This window comes from Cervus elaphus, chromosome 5 (assembly GCF_910594005.1).
Source record: "Cervus elaphus chromosome 5, mCerEla1.1, whole genome shotgun sequence".
Taxonomy (NCBI): Eukaryota; Metazoa; Chordata; class Mammalia; order Artiodactyla; family Cervidae; genus Cervus; species Cervus elaphus.
The window spans coordinates 3,531,332-3,554,201 of NC_057819.1; the positions used below are offsets into that span (position 1 = coordinate 3,531,332).

General features: G+C 53.1%; 1 protein-coding gene across 4 annotated transcripts in view; it reads right to left on the minus strand.

Annotated features, from left to right (window-relative positions):
* The window catches only part of OSBP2 (oxysterol binding protein 2), a 120,446-nt gene that overhangs the window by 53,297 nt on the left and 44,279 nt on the right, over nt 1-22,870 (minus strand). Inside the window, exons 1-2 of one of the 4 annotated variants that reach the window (XM_043901334.1) lie at nt 18,041-18,384; nt 11,573-11,669 (exon numbers count right to left, since the gene is read on the minus strand). The exons of 2 other annotated variants lie outside the window; for them this stretch is intronic. In XM_043901334.1, coding sequence (XP_043757269.1) covers nt 11,573-11,633 — 61 coding nt within the window. In that variant the 5' untranslated portion in view covers nt 11,634-11,669; nt 18,041-18,384. Of the gene's footprint in view, nt 1-11,572; nt 11,670-17,128; nt 17,205-18,040; nt 18,385-22,870 lie in introns of those variants that run through there. One more of the 4 variants, XM_043901333.1, reaches the window with a different exon arrangement.

A 22,870-nucleotide genomic window follows, 5' to 3' on the forward strand; every position in this document is an offset into this window, starting at 1 on the left:
CCCTCTGTGTCTTTCAGGTCTACATGGTCAAAAAAATCCCAATTTTCCCCCAGTTTCAAATGATAACATAAACATTAAGGAAACATTCATGAAAGAAAACAAAGCAAGTTTCACTCATGCAAAATCTCCAATAATGAAGGCTTCGAGCATCAGAAATGGCACTAAGGAACTTAAGAAGTTTGCAAGGCTTTAACCTTAAGACAACTAAGAAATTTTTACCCCCACTGCTGACAAAGTGCTCTCTGGCCACTATGCCTGCACTGTCATTCAGGACCACCGTGCCTGGGGGTTAGGGTTAGCATCCTCAGGGCTCACTCAATCCCAGGCGGCCACTTACAGTGACTCTCCTGGCCTGTAGCAGCTTGCACAGAGGGCAAACGTGGAGGGAGGGGGTCATGCACTGAGCAGAGCCAATGCAAGGTGGCCCTGGGAAGCCAAGAAGCCCTTCCGGGCAGAGTAGGAATTCTGCCCAGGCGCCACAGCACGCGCCCCCCCCCCCCCCCCAAGCAGACTCTGGAGCAGGAGAGCTAAGTGGGTGGATTGAACAAGGCCGCCACTTCCCCCTTCTTTCCAGAAAGCTATGGACTGTATTTCAGTTCCTTTTTGCAGAGGTTAATCATGGACACATCTCTAGCCGCAGCCCCCTCTCCAAAATACCCGGTGAGGAAAGCGAGTTCGGAGCTCCCGCTGGCAGGGAACCGGGACAGGGGTTCCCCGAGTCTCCCCGCGCTCCCCACGCCGCGAGGGAGTGACATCAGAGGCTCGCCGGGGACTGGTCATGCAGCAAGCCGGGCGACCCGGCGGGCGTGCGCGGGGAGCCGGGCCTCCGGGTGGAAGCCCGGCAGCACTAACCCTTCTTAAATTTATTCAGGCAGCCGGAGCTGCAGAAGGAGCGCACGGAGGCAGTCTCCCAGCAGCCGCGTCCCTTCATCCCCGCGGCGGGGCGGCCTCCGAGCGGCCGGGCGCTACATGGCGCCGCGCCCCGGGGGGCTCGCAGGGACGCGCGCGCAGCTCGGCGGGCCGCCCGGCGGAGGCGGCGGGCACTCGCGGGTCCCGGCGCCGCGTGACCACAATGCACCACTGCCGCCCGCCGGCCGCCCGCCGCCCGGCGCACGAGCCCGCTGGGCCCGTTAACCCCGTCGGCGCCGCGGGGGCCGGGCGCAGCGCGAGCAGCGCGGCTCCCCCCACCCCGGGAGCGCGGTCTCGGCCGGCACGCCGCCTGCCCGTGCGGCCGTCCCAGGGCAGCTGAGACCTAGGCGACCGGCAGGCCCCCCCATTTAAACGTCATATTCTAATATGAAAACCCGAGCGAAGGTGCTTCTTCCTGCCGCAGCTGCTAGGCGTTGCTTTATTTCAAAAGTAAAGATGCCCTTGAGAGACAAGGGGCACGTGGGAAATGGGGATTTCCCCTCCTACCCCCACCTCCTGGCGGGGGGCGGGGGCGGGGGGCGGTGATGGTACTTTCAGGAAATTGGGGTCACTTCTGAGACTTGCTGGTGGCTCAGACAGTAAAGAATCTACTTGCAATGCAAGAGACCTGGGTTCGATCCCTGGGTGGGGAAGATCCCCTGGAGAAGGAAATGGCAACCCAGTCCAGTATTCTTGCCTGGAGAATGCCATGGACAGAGGAGCCTGGTGGGCTACAGTCCGTGGGGTCTGCAAAGAGTCCCACACGACTGAGAAACTAGCTAACACTCTCTGAGACTTGCTAGGGAGGCTGGTGCACCTGTGTCCCGCCGCCTGCAGCCACCTGTCTACTGTCCGGGAGGAAGGCACCAGGCGGGACCCCAGGGAGCCCTCCTGCCTTGGCGCTGCCACCACAGGGCTGCGGGCACTCAGACCCCTCTGGACACAACGCTCCCGTCCAGCTGCTGCAGGACCTCTCCGTGGGATGTCTGACCGGGCATCATAAACCAACTGTCCACATCTGAGCTCCCCACGGTACTCCTAGACCCGTGCCCCCACCCTTCCCAGGTCCCCACCTCAGCTAGTGGTGGTGCCATCCTCCTAGCTGCTCACGCGTGGACAGACACCATGGAGTCGTCCTTGACCCTTCCGTCCCTTAGACCCACCTCCCCGTGGTCAGCGCATCCCCACAGCTGCGCCCTTGGCGGGCAGCTAGGATCCGGTCCCTGGTCACCACCACCGCTGCTGCCGCCTGGGCTGAACTGCCCCTCGTCTTGCCTTTGGACTCTACCAGAGCCACCCAGCGTGTCTCCAGCTTCACAACACCCCAAGAGCACCTGTTCCGATATACTCCAGACTCCATCACTCTCCCCGCTCAGAGGTCTCCAAGTCTGAGCAGGCTCCTCCTGTCCCCACAGTGCCATCTCGGCGGGAATGCAGTCGTCACAAAGCAGTCTGAGCTGGGGCCAGCCCCACTCGCCGGCCACAGCCCCCACCTCACCCCGCCCCACGTCTTGTCGCTCCCACCGTCGAGCCCTGGGACTGTGTCCTGGCCTTTGCGCCCTCCCCAAACAAGCCCTCCTCAACACCATCACCTCAGGGGAGCTCCGTCCAATGCAATTTATTGAAGCTGAATCAATTTTCACCAATTTAAAGGTTTTCAAATAATTCCTGTTGCAACATGTAATAGACTCAGGGAAGGTGATGCTGGGTCAACACTTCCCTTCTGGGCCTTTGAAGCAACTGCTCCTTCTCCTACCTAAAGAATGAATCCTTAGTTATCATGTCAGATTCACTGGTCTTGGGGGATAAGGCATTTAACCACGGTGGGCCTTGGTGTTGGGGTTAGAAAATGAAGAGCATGACAGTGATGCAAATGGCCACCAGGGATGGAGTGCTGACCCAGTGCTGAATGCTGGGCTGTGAGCTTTGCCTGCATTCCCTGAGTTTCTGCACTTAATCCCCAAGGATGGGTTCCTCAACACCTTCTTTACAGATGGGGGAACTAAGGCTCTGACGTACGGGATCAGCGTGCTTGGAGCCGGCCTGCTCTGGCTGACCTCAGAGTCCACGCCCTGAACCGTGCTCTGCGGGGTCCTCTAAGCAGACTGCTGCTCCCTGGGCCCCCAGGCGCCTCACGAGGAAAGATGAGGTGAGACGGGAGCAGGGTGCTGGATGCCCTGGGACACGTTCATGAACATACAGGAGACTTTCACAGGATGTATGTATGCAATGAACCCAGGGTATTGAACCAGACACTCCGAGGGTCATGGACTTGGAGCTCTTCTGAATGCAGAGCCATGCCCTCCGGCTCAGAGCTGAGAAAGGGGAGGCAGAGGGGCTGAGGGCCTGGCGCTGTCATCACAGCTGGTGAGCAATGGGGTCGCTGACCCGTCCATCCCCACCTGAAGCCACGCCTGGCCGGCAGAAGACAGGGGGCAGAGCGCAGCCGGGGAGGAAACTAAAATAGAAAAGGTGAATACTGAAGACACTCATGCCGTCCTACTGAAGCAAACGCAGGCACTGTTCTTCTATTAGTACATAGTTCTTCTGGGATTCCCTGGTGGCAAAGAGGTAAAGAACCTGCCTGCCAATGCAGGAGACGTGGGTTCAGTCCCTGGGTGGGGAAGATCCCCCTGGAGAAGGAAATGGCAGCCCACTCCAGTATTCTTGCCTGGGAGATTCCATGGACAGAGGAGGCTGGTGGGCTACAGTCTAGGGGGTTGCAAAGAGTCGAGCATGACCGAGCATGCACACACACACACTTCTTTTACATTATAAATCATATCAACAATGATCAGATTCTGTTCATGTGAAATACTTAAAAATCTACGACCTAGCTTCTCCAGTACTCAGAAGAGTGCCAATTTGGCCTCAAAGAAGGAAATACAGGGATTTCCCTGGTGGTCCAGTGGCTAAGATTGTGTGCTAACAGTGCAGGGAGCCCCAAGTTCCATCCCTGGTCAGGGAACTAGATCCTGCATGTCTTGACCAAGACCCAGCACAGCCAAATAAATACATTTCTTCTTTAAAGAAAGAAGGAAATACATTAGCTAAAAAGTCTTAGTTGGCCCAACAGTGAGAAGGCCAAGAGACCAAGCAAATGATGACGGGTGGCTAATGCCATCCATTCTGCCAGCCACCCATCCAAGTTTGCCTCCTGACATCGGTGAGGCTGAACCCCAGCCCTGCTCCCGCCCCCAGCTGCATTCCTACATCAAGGGCATCTCCTGAACAGCTCCATGGAATGGCCCCCAACACTCTAAATGTGACTTTCTAAGAACAAGGCATTAACTCCATGCCCTTCCCGAGGGCCACTCACCCCCAAACATTCCGTGCCGGCAACCCTGGAGGCAGCTGCAACCTCCCCTCTAAGCTCTCTCCATTCCCTCCGACCTCCCATCAAGACCGGTTGACTTGCTCACCTCAGCATCTTTGGTTTGCCCTCACCTTGACAGTGACCGATCACCTTGTCGCGTCCCACTAGCGTGGCAGTGGCTGCAAGTCTCCCTAGAGGCAGGCCTCCCCGCTTCCACTTGCTACCAGAACACTGTTCATCCAAGTCTAGTTCTGACATGTTCCCTGAAATTGCTCAATAATATGGCGCACACACCCACTCAACTAAAATCCTAACACACGTATCCGTGTGTCGGTGGGTGGGTGGATCTGTTGTTCATCCCAGTACCGGAGGCAACAGAGAAACAGGTGCCCAGAAACTGGAGTGAGGCGTTGCGGGGGCGGGCATGTGGTCGTGCTGTATAAAAACCATAACCGCGTCCACACCCTCCCACCCAGGGGAAAGGAGCGCAAGGCTCTGCAGCCAATGCCAAGTGTTGCAAAACCCTAGAAGCAGCCAAGGAGCCTAACAGCAGGTGAATGCTTACTTCATCAACTTCATGGAATATCATGGCACCATTCAGAAGTGTGTATGTGATGACTCTGTAGAAATAAGAAGCTGCGCTGAAACACAAACGGCTGAGAGGAAAAAGGCAAATCGTGCAACATAGCTGTGACCGTGTGAAAGCCATGTGTACAAGGAAATGTTAAAGATAACATGACCACAGGGAGTTTTCTCAAGTCTGGGCTCCCAGAACGCCCGGGGGCTTCTTTCCTTCCTGGGATCTGGCGTGCCCTGCTGTGGGTTCCCGTTTGCTTGTCTGTCTCCCACACCAGACTGTGAGCTCCGGAGGGCAGAGACTCTGGTCTTTTCCCATTGCGCTCAGCCTCCAACGGGGCTCAACACATGGCAGGTGTGCACCGAATAAGTGAGCCCGGGAATAAACACAGCAATCAGGCGATCAATGAGTCCATGGATCTCACGGGAGCCCTACTGGGCTCAGTCTCCACACCCACACCGCCTTCTGGCCTTGCCAAGTCTTCCACTGCTGACCCCATCGCTGACCCCGCTCCCCGACCCCGCACATGGCATTTCTAACGCACAGCACCATGCAGGCCCTGCCCTCTGCCCTTGTCTGGACCTTGACTGGACCTCACAGAGGGGAGCGCAGGCTTGGGAGTCCCACAGGGGCAAGATCTGACTCAAGTGGGCCACAGCTTTCAACCACCATGGGGCTCAGGGACCACCGGATCCCCCTGGGGCCCCGGCTCACCACTGCTGAGGGGCTAGGCCTGCAGAAGAGAAGTACTGACCTTCTCTGTGTTGTCCGAAGGGCCACGTTCTCTGAGGGTCTGTCTAGCACACACACTCCTTGTGGGGATGTCTTAAGAATGAAGCCCTTTAAAACAGCAGTGTTCTTAGCAAATGAAGCAACAAAGGATTAATCTCAAAAACATACAAGCAACTCCTGCAGCTCAATTCCAGAAAAATAAATGACCCAATCAAAAAATGGGCCAAAGAACTAAACAGACATTTCTCCAAAGAAGACATACAGATGGCTAACAAACACATGAAAAGATGCTCAACATCACTCATTATCAGAGAAATGCAAATCAAAACCACAATGAGGTACCATTACACGCCAGTCAGGATGGCTGCTATCCAAAAGTCTACAGGCAATAAATGCTGGAGAGGGTGTGGAGAAAAGGGAACCCTCTTACACTGTTGGTGGGAATGCAAACTAGTACAGCCGCTATGGAAAACAGTGTGGAGATTCCTTAAAAAACTGGAAATAGAACTGCCATATGACCCAGCAATCCCACTCCTGGGCATACACACCAAGGAAACCAGATCTGAAAGACACATGTGCACCCCAATGTTCATCGCAGCACTGTTTATAATAGCCAGGACATGGAAGCAACCTAGATGCCCATCAGCAGACGAATGGATAAGGAAGCTGTGGTACATATACACCATGGAATATTACTCAGCCATTAAAAAGAATTCATTTGAATCAGTTCTAATGAGATGGATAAAACTGGAGCCCATTATACAGAGTGAAGTAAGCCAGAAAGATAAACACCAATACAGTATACTAATGCATATATATGGAATTTTAAAAGATGGTAATGCTAACCCTATATGCAAAATAGAAAGAGACACAGATGTACAGAACAGACTTTTAGACTCTGTGGGAGAAGGCGAGGGTGGGATGTTCTGAGAGAACAGCATTGAAACAAGTATACTATCAAGGGTGAAACAGACCACCAGCCCAGGTTGGATGCATGAGACAAGTGCTCAGGGCTGGTGCACTGGGAAGACCCAGAGGGATGGGATGGGGAGGGAGGCGGGAGGGGGGATCAGGATGGGGAACACATGTAAATCCATGGCTGATTCAAGTCAATGTATGGCAAAAACCACTATAATACTGTAAAGTAATTAGCCTCCAACTAATAAAAATAAATGGAAAAAAAAAAAAAAACCAGCAGTGTTCTAACAATAGCTGTGCATAGGTGCTGACTGCCACCATCATTAATAAAGGATTCCACACTGAAGCCAGAGAATTAATTTAAGAGCAATTTATGGCAATGTGTTGCTAGGCAATTAAAATAAACTTCCGAGGGGGAAAATTTTTTTCAATTTATCGTTGATTATTTTAGATCAGAAAAATGGAATGGGGGAAGAGCGCACCATTCAAATCAGTTTGAAAGAAGGGAGAAATGAGACAGATTCCACCAGGGACAGATTCCACCTGGGCCTGACTCCAATCCGCTTGGAGAGGCGGCCAAAGAGGTGGAGGCCAGAGGTGGGGAGCTGAGCCTGCCGGGCTTTGCCCTGGGGTGAGCAGGGGCTATGGGAAGGGGTGGGTGGCTTAAGGACCGGCTGGAGAATTAGGATCAGGTCCCACCAGGTCACTCTGAGGACGTGGCCTCTTCTCAGCCCCTTTTGCTCCCTGGAATGACCTGGCCCCTGTGTTCCTGGTCCACTGCCTGTGTTCGTTATTGACCAAGAAGGCCTTTTCTCTCAAAATCAAAGTAATACTTTAGCAACAAATTCTTCAAGACAACCAAAGAAGAGCTAGGATTCCCAAGGGATTAATATCCATCTGTCTAGTCTCCAATTCTTTTTCTTTTTTTTTAAGAAAGTGACAACAGGAACTTCCCTGGTGATCCAGTGGCTAATACTCCACGCTTCCAATGCAGGGAGACCAGGTTCGATCCCTGGTCAGGGAACCAGATCCCACACGCTGCAGCTAAGAGTCTGCATGCCTCAAATAAAGATGCTGCGAGCTTCAACCAAGACCTGGCACAGCCAAATAAATAAATATAAATAAATATTTTAAAAAAGAAAGTGACAACAAAAAGAGTTGAAAATACGAATCTATCACAGAATGTTCCTTCTTCTTTGTTGCTTATTTAAGGGAATACAAATTAAAGCCACCTTGAGGCAGGTCCCCTTTTAAGTGTATTAAAATGGTCAGACATGTATTCAATTAACGCCTGATGCCAATGGGAGTACAGTGAAGCGGGCGTGCTCACTCATCGCTGGTGGCGCAGAGCAGTGCAGGCTCCTTCCATAAAGAGACATCCTAGCTCATCAAGGCCTGTGATGATGCCGCTGTCCTTAATTCAGTAATCCGACTCCTGGGAATTTTCCCTCGGGAAACAATTCAAGAGAAGCAAAAAGCTTTCAGTACAAAGACATTCATTACGTGGCTGTCTATAAAAGCGCAAGTGGGAAACTCAAACGCTCAACAACTGGAAGAAGATTCAAACCATTAGAGTACACCCACTCAGTGGAATATTACGCAGCCACTAAAGTCATCGCTATAAAGACAGGGAAACTGATAGTGATCGTGTGGCGTGAGAAGGGCAGAGCATGACGGGCCCTGTTTAAGGTGATGCTGAAGCTGTGAAACACGACTGTCTGTGCTGAGGGGCGGCGGGAAGGGGATGTGCAAACATCAGGAACAGTTTTGTGAGGGTGTGAGGTCACCGGGGAGTTTCCTGTATTCCAGATGCTCTTTGTCTTACTGTGCCATCTTTCCCACAAGAATAAAAGTTGAACAAGATACGGTCAAAAAAGTGAATTCTTATATGAAATCCTTTCTTGCGGGGACAAAGGCAATGCAGAGTCAGCTGGGAGCAGCTATCCTGCTCAGGGAGTGTGAGTTATGAGGCTGCAGGATGGCAGACACATAGGCCGGGGACCAGTGGGCAGGACGTCAGGGCAGAGGAGCCAAGACAGGCTCCACGGCAGTCAGGCTCCCCCGGGGAGGCGCGGGCCGGGGGGGTCAGATGCATGGTCTGAGTTGGGATCTGCAGCCCGCTCCCTGGGTGATGGAGCACTCCGGCTCCCCAATGCTCATCCAGACACGGGGCTGTCTTCCTGTTTCATGCTGAATTGTGCCCCCAAGTTTACATGTTGAAATTCAAATCTGCCAGACCTCAGAATGTGAGTCTGTTTGGAGATGGGGCCTTTAAAGAGGTGATTAAGGTACAACAAGGTCATATACTGGGCCCTGATCCAATGTGACCGGTGTCCTTATAAAAAGAAGAGATTGGGACACAGATCAAGGGATGACGGTGTGAGGAAACAAGGAGAAGGCGGCCACCGACAAGCCAAGGAGAGAGGCCCGAGGATGAAGCTAGTCCTTGCCGACACCCTGACCTTGGGCGCTGGCTTCCCGAATGGTGAGAAAATTCATCTCTGTGGTTTAAGGCCCCCGGTCTGCGGTATCTGGTTATGGCAGCCTGAGCAAATGAACACACTTCCTTAGCAGAGCCATGAGGTGACATCACCAGTGTCGGGCAGGCACTCAAGAAACACCTGGTAACGGACTTCCCTGCTGGCCTGGTGGCTAAGACTCTGTGTTCCCAGGGCACGGGGCACCAGGTTCCAGCCCTGGTCCGGGAGCTAGATCCCACGTGCCCCAGCTAAGATTCTACACGTTGCAGCTGAAAGATCCCGCATGCCACAACGAAGACCCAGTGCATCTAAATAAATAATAAGTATTGAACAACACCACCACCACCACCTGGGAAAAGTCAGAGGCAGGGTCCTGGCACCCTGAAAACCACTGACGCAGATGAGGCCTGTATCAGAAGACTGGCTGTCAATGCCCATCGACGCATCGTTTTAACCAAAGTTCAGAATGGCCGCGAAGCCCGGGAGACAGCTTCTCCCGTGACCCTCATGGCAGGGGCAGGGCGGGGGAGGCCGGGAAGGATAGACAGCTCTGTGACACAGCCGGCAGAATGGAAGTTTAGTGATGTTGGGGGTTTTGTTCAAAGTTGAAGAGCAAGCACAGGCCAGAGAAGGGTGGAGAATGCGACATTTTAAACCTCCAAACTCCTCTTTGGCCCCGTCCGGTACTAAAAACAAGACTCTGATTGATAGATCGTACAATATAAACGTTTAGAAATTCCATAGCATCACAGCTGCCATAAATAGATAAGCAAGGAAAAGAAAACACTTGCAAAAATATATATCCAACAAAGGAGAAATAACCATGACTTAAAACAAGCTCCTACATTTCAGCATCAAAAAAAAAAAAAAAACAACACATCGAAATAGTAAAATGGCAATGAACATGAATATACAAGTCACAAAATGCATATGATTGGTCAATAAACAGAAAAAAAAGGTGACATCAGTCTCATTGGTAATAACAGAAATGCAAAACAGAGCAAGGAAATGCCTTTTCATTTGCCCACTAGAGTAACAAAGAGTAAAAAGAACGGTGGGGTAGATTTTGTGGACAACTCACACTGCTGGGAGATATAAATCTATGCATTTTGGGGGGGGCTGACGATTTAATAGTGTCTGTTGGTATTTATCATGGCCATGCCCTTGCAACCTAGCGATTCCACTCCTAGGAATCTATGCTTCGGAAAAACTGGCACGAGTGCACAAAGATGATGGACAAGCAGAAGGCTCTCTAGAGGACTCCCTGCAATAGTAGCAAAAGATAAAGAAAACAACTGTCTGAGAGGAGGAAAATGACCGAACACATTATGATACATGACAGAGGATGAGATGGTTGGATGGTATCACCGACTCAACGGATGTGAATTTGAGCAAACTCCAAGAGATATGATGGAGGACAGGGAAGCCTGGCGTACTGCAGTTCACGGGGTCGCAAAGGGTTGGATGTGACTTAGTGACTGAACAACAACAACAACAGAATCCCATGCTGTTACTGTTTTATTTTTTAGCTAGAAATTATAGTTACATTTTTTTTATTTTTAAAGATAACAAAAGCAAAAATAAAACAAAAAACAACCACATATATCAATACTTGTGACATATGTGACATAAAAAGTATATACATATATATATATACACTCATATGTGTATTATCAAATTTCATGAAGAAAAAACTTAGTAAGATGTTTGAAACCAAGGATGATGACGCTGTTTAGTTGTTCGGTCATGTCCGACTCTTTGCGACCCTGTGGACTGTAGCCCGCCAGGCTCCTCTGTCCATGGGATTTCCCAGACAAGAATACTGGAGTGGGTTGCCATCTCCTCCTCCCGTGCTGTTATTTTAAAAATGAGATACACCTGGTACTTCCCTGGTGGTCTAACGGTTAAGACTTCACCAGGGGTGCAGGTCTGATCCTTGGTTGGGGAGCTACGATCCCATGCGCCTCAGAGCCAAAAAAAACAGAACATAAAAACAGAAAGTACTGTAACAAATTCAATAAAGATTTCAAAAATGGTCCACAAAAAAAAAAAAAAAAATCTTTAAAAAAAGTGAGACATGCCTATTTGTATTGACATGTAAAGATCTCCAAAACATACTGGTAAGGTAAAAAGCAAGCTACTTGTCAATATGCAGATATGACCTCACATATGTACATGCAAGCATGTGTGCGTGGGTGCCTGTGGACTCATGGCTTTGTGAATGCATGGGGACAGCTGAGAAAGGACCACTGCTTAAAAAAAAAAAGTGGGTGTGTGTATCACTTTAGCAGGTCGTGAGGCGTAGGGAGGTAATGATGGATGCCTAAATTTTGTTAAGTTGGGTTAGCCAAAAAGTTCATTCAGGTTTGCCATACGGGGAAAACCCAAACAAACTTTTTGGCCAAGACAATATATTCTGGAATCATTTAAATATTTTACAGTCTTGCATTTCCTAACCTAAAGCAATCTCTCAGCCAGTCATCGCTGCAAAGAGTGCACTAGAACCGACTCCTGCTCGTACTGAAACTGGAGCCTCTCTCATGGTGGAAGGGCAGGCCCAGGAGGAGTGAGCGGGTTCGGGAGCAGGAGGGCCGGGGAGTCGCATCAGCAAAGGCACCACACCAGCGCACACGGACCAACCTGGCAGGCAGCAGTCAGAGAGGGGCTGGAGCATCTGCCGCACCCGTGGCACAATCCCCATGAGGCGGAGCGGCAGAGCCGCCCATGGCGAGGGGCCCTGCAAAGAACGGACACGGCTGCAGCTGGGCGTGGGGGGCAGTGGGCTCAGGCACCTGTCAGCCGGGCCGGTGGCAGGCCTCGCCCCCAGCACCGGCTCAGGGAAGAGGTGCCAGAGGAGGAGGGAGGGTGTGGTCGGCAGTGCAGACAGAGATGCAGGGAAGGGAAGGAGTGACGGACACACTGCTGCTCAGAAGAGCCGCCCCCGAGCGCAGCCCTCCTGATGCCCACTGTGATGCCCTCCTGGGGCTCTTCCCGTGGCCAGCCCAGGTCACACCAGCCGCCCCCTGCTTCCTGGCCCATTGCCACGCACCCGTTGTCCTCCAGCCTCCTCTGCCCCAGCTCCCAGGCAGGAGTCGGTCCCCGCCCTGTCCTCTTCCTGCTCCAGGCTGGGCCCAAGGGGTGGTGTCCACGGCCAGGGCGCCAAGTCCCATCTCCCTGTTCACGCTTCCCCGTCTGGACCTTCAGAAGAGTCCTCCCCTCCAAGTTCCAGGCCTCCACAGCCACCCGAGTGTCCCCCAGCTGAGCCCAGCACCTCTCCTCCGTTCCTTCAATGCAAGCTTTCCCTCTCCAGACAATTCTCTCTCTGTCCTCGGGCACCAAGCTGGAGACCTGAGAGTCACCTCCCGGGGTCTCTCCCTCTCCCTGAACCCCACCATTTGAAGGGCTGCTGGGTCCTGACAGTATTAAATCCAGAGCAGTTTGCAAATCTATACGCCCTTTCTCCAGCCCCTGGCTAACCTCCAAGGTCTCAGCTTCTTTTACCCCTTCTGATCCATCCTTCCTGCCGCCATGAAATCATTTACTGAAAATACCATCTGCTCCCTGTCACCTCCTTTCCGTGGTTCCCTGACACCCACAGCAGCAAGTTTAAAGTTCCAACCCCTTAGCCAACCACAGCCCACCAGGATCGAAGCCCTGTGGGCCTCAGCGGCCCCCAGCTTCCCACTCCCCGGCTCGCCCGGCTGCCCTTCCCTCTCAAGCCTCTGCTCGCCTGGTCTGGGATGCCCTCCCTTTCCCCTGCTTGGCTGGCTCCTGTCACCTCTGGACACTGGGGTGTGGGCCTCCCTGAGGGAGCCTTACTGACCGCTCTCCACCTGGAGAGGGGATGGGACGCTGCTCAGAGGAGGGCCCTTCCTCGGGGTTCCCATCACAATGGCGAGTCTCTCTGCGCGCCCATCACACGGACTCAAAAGGATGCTTCTGTCCCCCTGCAAACAGTCAGCACCTCTCGGGCCAGGAAGGGCTGGGACTCACTGTATTTGTTTTCTACTGGGTGGCTTCAAAGAATGGAAATGTATTCTCCCACAATTCTGGAGTCTAGAAGCCCACAGCCATGCTGTTGGTAGGGCCCCGCCCCGCTGAGGGCTGCAGGGAAGGTTCCCCCCTTGGCTCTTCCGGCCTCTGGGAGCCCCTGCCCTGCCGCAGCATAACTCCAGTCTCTGCCTCCATCTTCACATGGCATTCCCCTGTGTGTGTGTGTGTGTGTGTGTGTGTGTGTGTGTGTGTGAGTCCAAATTTCCCTTTCTGTAAGGACACCAGTCATATTGCATTAGGGACCACCCTCTTGACCTCATGTTGATTATATCTGCTAAGATCCTATTTCCAAATAAAGCCACATCCACAGGTACTGGGGGTCAGGACTTCAACATATCTTTTGGTCATGGGCGGAGGGGTGTGGTGCACAATATAACCCACGGCCCACTCGCTTTGGCAACCCTGGTGCCCAGCACTGAATCTGACCCGAAGCGAAGTGAAGCTGATCCCTGTGATTGAACGGATGACAGAGCTGGTGTGCTCTGGGTCCAGGCAGGGGAGGGAATCTCAGAGAGGGAGGGCAGCTGAGAGCAGGAAGCTCTGAGGCTGGGCCTGGAGGCGGCGGGGGCGAGAAGGGACCACTGCCCGGGAGAGGAGGAGGACCGGGCTGCACGAGAGGCCTGGGCTCTGCCCTGGGCAGTGCAGGGAGCTGGGCTGGCCGGAGGTATCGGCCCTCATGCTGGAGGCAGGACGGGGCCAGGGAACGTCTGTCGGGAGAGCGGTGACAAAAGCAGAACCGGTGCTCCTGAAAGATGAGTCTGCCGGAAGCACACTGGGGAGCGTCTACGGGGGGCTGCCCGAGGCGGGGAGGCAGCTGGTCAAAGGCTCCGGCAGAAAGTCAGCGGATAATGAGGAGCTGAATCAGAGCAGCGGCAGCGTGGCCGGAGGGGACGGACTGAAGCCAGAGGAAGTGCGGTAGGAAAGTGGATAGAGCCTGGCCCGGGGAGGTAAGAGAGGAGGAGTCGAGGCTCACGGGGGCTGAGGTTCAAGGCGGGAGACTTAAGAGGTCAGGAGCCAGCGACTGCCAATAATGGCAGCCCAGGAAGAGCAGTGGGCTCGCAGGGGCTGCCATGAGTTTAGCCTCATTAAATGCTATTCGATTAAAAAAGCAAGCTCATGGGTACACTCATTAAGGCACTGTTGAGACGGGGCATGTATGCAAAGCAGCTCTGAGAGACCCACGCACTTCGTCAATAATTTGAGTTTATGGGCAACAAGGATGTCTTTCTATATCAACGCCTGGTGCCCAGGATGTTAGGAGCAGGTGTTTTCAGAGGAAGGCCTCAAGCCAGGGGAACTAACTCAACTGAATAACCTTTAAATTACCTCATCACCCAGAAAACGGAAATCAGTGCAGTCTGCAAATGCACCCACGTGCCAGCAGAGGCCAGATGGAGCGGCTTCCCAGGATGGGCAGCCAGGCCCGAGGGAGTTGCCCACTTGGGTCATCTCTGGGATCGTAGAGGCCCCTGGGCCTTAGGGAGCCCTTTCTGACAGAGCCACCAGCAAGCCCCAGGCTCCCCAGAGAGGTCAGTTAAGAGGGGCTTTTACCCTGGGAAATGGAATAAAGACCCTCCTCCCAAGGATGAGTCATTCCCTCTCAGAGCCTCAGGCTCTTTGTATCCGGGGAGGTCAGTGTTGCTGATTTCCAAGGACCCTTCCTGGCCCAACTCTGCTCACGGCTTCGGCCACTGCTGTCCCGGCCCCGCCGCAGCATGAGGATGAGCCGATCCGGTGGGCTGGGAAGGGAAGGTCTCGGACGCTGACCCCTCCCCTGCTGGGATTCTGTCCGGCCTGCCCTGACCCCTGCTCATCCCTCCTCCTCCTGCCAGCACAGCGTGAGGAGGGGGCACTGGACTGTGAGCCTGGTGATGACGGCCCCCTCCCACGCCATCAGCTCACTGGGGGCCCTCTCCTTGTTCCGGAGAGGCGGGGACCGCGGTCAGACCTCGGGCGCCTGTGATGGAACCTCTCTGGGCCTCAGTTTCCTCACTTGTATCCCAGGCGTGGTAATGGTTCTCATCTCACGGGGCTGGCATGAGGGTGGAGGGCGGGCAGGAAAGCCTGGCCTGCAGTGAGCTCCCACCCAGGGTCGGCTGCTGTGACCACGGGGTGCGTGGGATAGACGTGGGAGGAGAAGACACACCCTTGTTGGAAGAAAACCCTGTCTCAGAGAGAGGAGAACCTCTGGGAACAGCCACACACCCTCTCCTAGAAAGGACTTCTCTGAACAGAGAGCCCCTCGTGGCCTTTGCCATTTGGGGAGAACAGTCCTTTTATCTGAGCTCCACCACTGGCCAGCCAGTGCCCCCAGACCTAGGGACAGTCCTCACTTTGAACACCACCTCCAGGGTGGGACCAGGTTACCCGAAGGCAGACTGCTGAGTCCAGTCATGATCTGCATGGTTAGAGGCTGAACACCGCCGTGTGGAGATTTTTGTCTCAACACACTCACATTCTCCTATTAACCAGTGGCAGGGACTTCTCTGGCAATCCAGTGGTTAAGACTCCCTGCTTCCGAAGCAGAGTGCGTGGGTTCGATCCCTGGTCGGGGGACTAAGGTCCTATGTGGCGTGTGGCGCAGCCAAGACATAAAAACAAACAAACAAAAACGGTGGTGGTAGACTATGGCAAGAAATATTCAGGATAACACGGAGCACATACAGTCCTGGGCTAAGTTTACATACCAGGCAGCTGTAACTTTGTCTATTTTACAGATGGTAAAACTGGGGCTGAGAGAAGCTACGCCACGGCATACCGTAAATAAGAGGTACAAATGGGAACTTGAACCCTGGTCTCTCAATCTACAAAGCTGGGCCTGTTTTCATTCCCTTATATGACACAGCTGTTATGCCATCCCTGACGCCATTCCACCAGGAAACCAAGATCAACTGTTTGCGTCAAAATAAAATTTCATCATCGTATCTTTACTTCCTGCCTTGGCCTTGAGAAATCCACTCAGAAAGGTTCCTTTCCTACTTTTCATACCCGTTTGACAAATGTGCATAGATGCAGGCTTGCACGTGATACAACCAAGTGCAGGGCTTCTGAGTGGAGACTGAGAGTTGGGTCTAAGACTGAGCACCATCCAGTCAACCCTCAAGTGAGATCTTCTTCAGTTACAGGGAACTCAAGCCCACCTTAATTATGGAGGAGGTTTTAAATTGCTCAGCCTGTGAATAAAAATAGGTAGCCTGATTGCATTACAGGTGTGGAGCACGCTAAAAATATACACATACCTCAATTTGATCTAGATATGGAAAACTTTGGGGCTATAAATGTACTTTCAAAACAAACAACACGTGAAGCTCAAATAACCCTGTTTCCCCAAAGCAGAAGCAATGGCCTGCTGCTTAGCTGACCTGCCATTATATACTTTCAACATTAAATACTTTCATATTTTAGTGAAACAAGGATGTCAACGAGGATGTCAAAGTACAGTTATGTGTCAGTCATCCTTCCAGACAATTATGCTAGATCTAAAGAGGTTTATTCATCTGGACAAAATACAAAGTGTTTACGTGATAGGAAAAAAACCTTACCTACCCAAAACAAAAATGCTTTGGGGTGGAAAAAAACAATCAAGAATAATGTAAACTGAGTATATGCCAGAGGTGCAGTTACCGCACTTTCCCCCGGTGACCTGTCCCCTTACAGAACATTGATCAGAGATAAGTGGTACCTGGCTACCAGTGGTCTGCTTTATGCAAGTAATGCGAGCACATCCTTGGCATGAATTTCTGTCCACACCGCAGCTCCACTGCAGCTCACACTGACCCTAAAATCAGCGCATCACTTCACACACCTTCTCCACCTCTCTTTCATCAGCACTGTCACACACCCCATGATCCAAGAAAGCTGCCCACCAGAGTCATTTCTGGTGCCCACAGCCTAGGCTAGACAGACGGAACGAAACACAGACCTCAGTCCTCCAGCGCGAGCCTGTCGAGATTACATCCATCAGGGTAGGACGAGCACCTCACACAGCTTGGAATCCTGCATAACCAGACTTCTCCCCATGGTCCCTTCCCTTCCAGCCCCTCACCTCCCCAATACACCCAGGTCCTCTCTTGAGGCAGGAAAGCACCCCCCCACCACCACAACAGCCCGCCCAGCAGGAATAAAGAGGTCTCTCTGTCTGACCTTGCCAGGTGATGGAGATGGGAACCGAATGCTGGTGGGATCGAAGGCAGAGGTGACCCATCAAGTTTAAACACATCTCCCCCTCCAGCGGGTGGCGAAGGCAGGAGGGGGGCAGCTTTAGGGACGGAGGAAACCCAGGGCTCCTCTGACTGGGTAGCTGACCAGCGTGACCTCACACTGCTTACTCAGAGGCACAGGCCGGCTGGAGAAGGGCTTTCCCTGTGACAGGCACCACCGGAGTTTAAAATCCCCTTTGCGTGCTGGGAAAACAGACACACACACACACACACACTAGCAGGGAGTGCCTGCCCAGTGTCCACTCCAGAGCTCCTCTGCCTGAGTCCAGCCCACTGGCAACGGCCAGGTGCACTGTGACCCTTGGCCCCGAAGTCCTGGTCACAGCAGCTCAGGTGTCTGAGGAGACTGGGGGGAGGCAGGGCCAGGTCTTGACCTCTCGCTTGCAGCCCCAGTGAAGGCTCAAGCCTGTTTTCCCTGCTAAAAGATGGCTGGCCTCTGTCTGGGCTGAATTCCAGTGGCCAGGCTGCCCAGAGCCGTCCCCCCGGGGACAGAGAGGGGAAGATGCTGCCCTTCTGACAACAGCCTGGACAAACAGCCCTTCCCAGTGCCGTGCAGTGAGCTGCCCCCAGGGTTGGGAGGAGGACATGCCTTGTGACCGTCCTTAGACTTCTGGCTGAACCCTTTGTCCCCTGCTTGTGAGGGCAGAGGGGCCTGCCCTCTACCCCAGAGCTGGGGAAGTACCAGGGCAGAGATCTGAGCCCTTAGCCCTGTAGGCTACTCAGGATCAGGGCTGGAAGAAATTTACAATGGGGAAGGGAAATTTTAAAGCCCAAGAGAGCCCCCAAGCTCCAGTACTCGTCCGCCCCAACCCGGCTGCGCCTGCCCCTTACTCACCCCAGGGAGGGTCTCCTGGGTGTGGAAGCGGGTCTGGCCCCGAGGCTGCGGGGGCTCCTGCAGCTGCCGCCGCCGCCGCCTTTCCGTCGCCGCGCTCTCAGTCCATCTCGGTGCAGTGCCGGCTTCCACCGCCGCGCCGAGCACGGGAGAAGGAGGGCGGTCCCTGGATTGGGTGTGTGCTGCCCGGCGGCCCCGCGCCAGCCTCTCCGCCGCGGCCGCCCCTTCAGCACCGCGGACAGCGGCGCGCTCCGAGCGCCACCGAGCCGAGAGGAGCGGCGCGCCCCGCTCCGCCCGCCGGTCGGTCAGCCTGAGCGCGGCAGGGGCGCGGCGCGGCGCGTCCTCATTCCTCCAGCCTCCTCCCCAGCAGCCTTATGAGGCCACCTCCGCCCCCCAGGGTCCCGCTCTCCAAGAGCGAAGGGCTCCCCGCGAGGCCACTCGCCAGTCCCCGGAGGACTGGACACGCCGCTTCCAGCCCGGTCCCAAGCAGGGACTAGCTCTCCCCCAGCCCAGCAGGCTAGACAAAGGCTAGCTCTCTTCGTGGAGGAACGAGGACGGCGGCGGACAGCGCAGCTCAGCCTCTTAAAATGCGCGAGCATGGCCCGGAACCTGACCCGGCGTAAGGGTGCTACCCAGCCCCATGGAGGCCAAAGAAGGCTGGCCCTTCACCAGAAACCCAGACAGGGAGGGGCCCCTGGGTGGCCCTTGGCTCAAGCCCTCGTTTTCCCCACTGTCATACACCCTGGGGATGCGAGGAGTTAATCAATTAAGAGTCCCTTTCAGAACCCAGGGAGGGAGGGCCCCCTCCTCACCTGGAATCCAATTCCCTCCCTCATATCCTTGGAGCCAGCGTATCAATCAACCAACAGATGGGGCTGCTCGGGGCCTGGTGACGTCACACGGAACTGCTTCCACATTTCTTCATTTCTGCTCAAATCCCTCCCACTGCTCACTGCTCCTCACCCCCGGCCAGGAAAATCCCAGACTTTGATGGGGGACCCCCGGCTCTGACTCGGCCTCTGCCACAGACCAGAAACACGGCCACCATTGGCCACCCTCACGTCCGCGCTCAGCGAGGCTCAGCTTCCCTATGGGACATGCAGACGGTGGGCGGGGTGTGGGGGGCTCCCTCTGGTTGCAAGTCTGAGAAAACCGAGCCTGTCTGGCCAAGCAGAGGGGACTCCACAGACTGGACAGTCACCCAGCCCCCGCCTGCTTCATGACCTCCCTCAAGCCTTTCTGGAGTCCAGAGGAGGAGACCCTTCCCTTCACTGGCCTAAACTGGCCACTCCTGCCTTAACTCTCTTTAGGACAACTTTTATGCCTCATTAATTCAGGTCCAAAGAAAACTGCATTTTTACCATTTGGTAGAGGCTCCAGTTTGAAGGGGGAAAACCAAATGGAATGAGTTCAAGTCAAGATTAATAAATGCTGTCCAAGCAGACACGAGGGACTCTGCTCAAGCATTCATGGACTGTGGCAGCTACGCCAAGAGCACAGAGCTGACCACTCACAAACGGCGCAGGAGTGGGCATGGGCCATGCGGGAAAGAGGCAGGAAGAAAAGGGTAGGGGGAGAGGGGCTCCTTCCATTTTCACACCAAGCAAGAAGAATCACAAGCCACACGTGGTACCTTAAAGATAAGCAAAACCACGACCTCAATAATCTTTTAACTTATCTTCTTTTTCTCCTTTGAAAACTACTTCCAAGAGCATTTTTCCCCTTTAAGGTAGCATAGCATCAAAATCCCAAGATAAGAAACAAGTCAGGGGACTCTCCTGGTGGTCAAGTGGTTAAGAATCCACCTCCCAACACTGGGGATGTCGGTATGATCCCTGGTGGGGGAACTAAGATCCCACAGTGCCTCAGAGACCCTGCATGCCACAACGAAGACCCAGTCAAATAAATAAATAAGTATTAATAAATAAATAAATGCACTGTCTTACAGAAAAAGACACAAGTCAGGCTCCAGCAGCATGGCGTTGTGTAGGCTTCCTGCTTCAATGGTCACAGGCATCAGATGAGGGGGGTGGGGTACCTCCCAGCTGCCTTCCAAACACCCAACAACTGCCAAGTGGACATACTGACACTTTTGAGGAGAGTCTCAAATCTTGGTGCATTTCCTCACTTGGAATGGACTTCCCTGAGCATTTTGTAACAAATGATTCCTTCAGTTTAACTCCTTTGTCTAATGTATGGCATATCCAGCAATCACCAGCATGTCTGCATCCTCACCATACCAGAGGCCAATGAGAGACCGAGGGAAGTCCATTTCCCCACCCCCGCCCCACACACACCCCACTAGCACAAAGCCCAGAATTTCTGCTGACATGACAGGCCACATTTATACTGAAGACCCCCAAATATTCACGATTTGGAACTAATAGAAACAATTCAAGTCATACAGCAAGATTTTAAATTTCTATTCAGTTATTTTCTAGGTTCTGGAAAAGCCTAAAGAACTGGGACACAGGCCACAGATTCTCGTCCACAAAAGCAGGAAGACACTTCTGCTCCCAGGATGTCTTCCCCTCTCTGCCCCGAGGCTCAGGCCTCGAGCGGTGACCTTCTCACTACACACTCTCGTCCTGGTGGGGAGACTGACTGCCACTGCTGCTGACGACCAGTAACCCGCTCCTGACCCGCCGGGAAGGCCACCCTTAGCACTGCTGTGGCTGTTAAACCCTAGCCAGGCCCGCGCTCTGCCCTCCCAGCCAGCGGTGCCCTGCTGGGCCCTGAGAGCCCAAGCACTGGCATGGGGCAGCCCCTCCTCCCCGCCCAGCAGCAGCCTGCCTCGGCTCCTCCAGCCCTCGGCCGGTCCTTTCCTCCTGACCCTGCGGGGGGCCTGGACCTGGCCCTCCTCCTCTCTGCTGGCCCGCCACGGCAGCCTGCCACCTGCGCTCTGCCTCCCCTCTGGACACTTGACTCTTCCTAAGACATTGGCAAAGACTCTCACTGCCCCCGTTATGAGCCTGAAATGCCATCACCCTGCTTCTGACCAAGTAGGGTTCAACTTCCCAGCCAAGGGGTTCTCAGTTCGATGGCTCTGAACCAAGAGATCTGAAGCAGATAAGCTCCATAACTCTGTAGGCGCATATCCCCACAACTCCTGGGAAGTCCTCAGAAAGTTAGTGTTCTCCCTGCACGGGGCGCCTGGGCAGTTAGGGAAACCAGAGATGAGACATGTAGACTTTCAGAAATACAGATGGCTGAAATGTCAGGAGCCAGTGAGAAGAGCCACTTGGCTCGTCGAGTGTGTCCTAAGCAGCTTGACTGGCAAGAAGTTAACTTCAAAATAACGATGATTAATAAGTCAAATAAAAAAGAGGAAAGGACAAGATGAGTACATAGATGGAGCATTTCAGTGGAACTGGAAGTCTATAAGAATAATCAAGTGGATATTCTAGGATTTAAAAATACAGTATCTGAAATGAAGAGTTCATTAACGTGAGCTTCCTGGTGGCTCAGCTGGTAAAGAATCTAGATGTCTGCAATGCAAGAAACCCGGGTTCGATCCTTGGGTTGGGACGATCTCCTAGAGTAGGAAATGGGAACCCAGTATTCTTGTTTGGAGAATCCCAGGGACAGAGGAGCCTGGTGGGCTACAGTCCATGGGGGTCGCAAAAGGTTGGACATAACTAAGCAACTAACACTTTCACTTCTTCAACTTCAAAATAACAACGGTTAGTAAGTCAAATAAAAAAGGAAAAGACAAGATGGGAACATAGACGGAGCATTTCAATAGAACTGGAAATTTATAAAAATAGTCAAATGGATATTCTGGGATTTAAAAATACAGTATCTGAAATTAAGAGCTCACTGACTGAGCTCCATAGCAGAAGGGGTAAGCAGAAATTAAGATGAATGAACTCAAAGCTTGGCTAATCAAACACATCCAGAGAATAAGGAGGGAAAAGACAGAACAGCACAAAAGACACGCGGCAGACGGTCAAAGGGTCTAAAATGTGTGTATCTTGCGTCCCACAAAAGGAAGAGGAGGGAGGACAGGTCAGAAGCAGTCAGAGAAGAAATAATGGCCATGAATTTTCCCAAATTGGGTGAAAGATTTTTAATCACTTTTTCCACATCGTCGTTTTAGCTGAAATGCAACCTCAGTCACTCTCACCTTCGGCTTTCAGGTAACGTGGTACACTGAATGGAGCCGAGAACTTGCCGACAGCCAGACCTGGGTCCAAAGGCCAGGCTCGGCCACTTACTAGCTTGGTGACTGTGGGCAGGGCACTTGAAGGATGACGCATAGAGCATGTAGAAATGCCAGGCATGTGGCAGTGATCATTAACGTTACTCTCACGAGCTCCAGGCACCTCTCTGATGTCAGGTGGGCTGGGGAGTGTTAGAGACTCTGGGTTCTCAACGTGCCATGAGGAACATAATTGAGGGGACTTCCCTGGCAGTCCAGGAGCTAAGACTTCTCCTTCCCAATGCCGGGGGCCTGGGTTCAATCCCTGGTCAGGAAACTAGATCCCACGTGTGGCAACAGAGATCGAAGATCCCGAGTGCCACAACAAAGACCCAGTGCAGCCAAAATCAACAAATTTTTGTAAAAAGAAAAACAAGATACTTGAGGCTTGTGTGTTGTTTTTCTCCCCGACAGACAAGAACCCAAACCAAAACTTGTAACAGCTGCCAATAATCAACTTTTATCTCTATAAGACATGTTGTCAACCAATGATAATTGGCCAAAGAGCATTTTACATTCTGCTGGAAAATACTGTTTCTATTCATCTGAGTTTAACTGCCATGCACTAGTGGCAAACCCAGATTGTGAATGATTCATGCATAGCCACAATGACTAATTAAACCCTGGAGAGA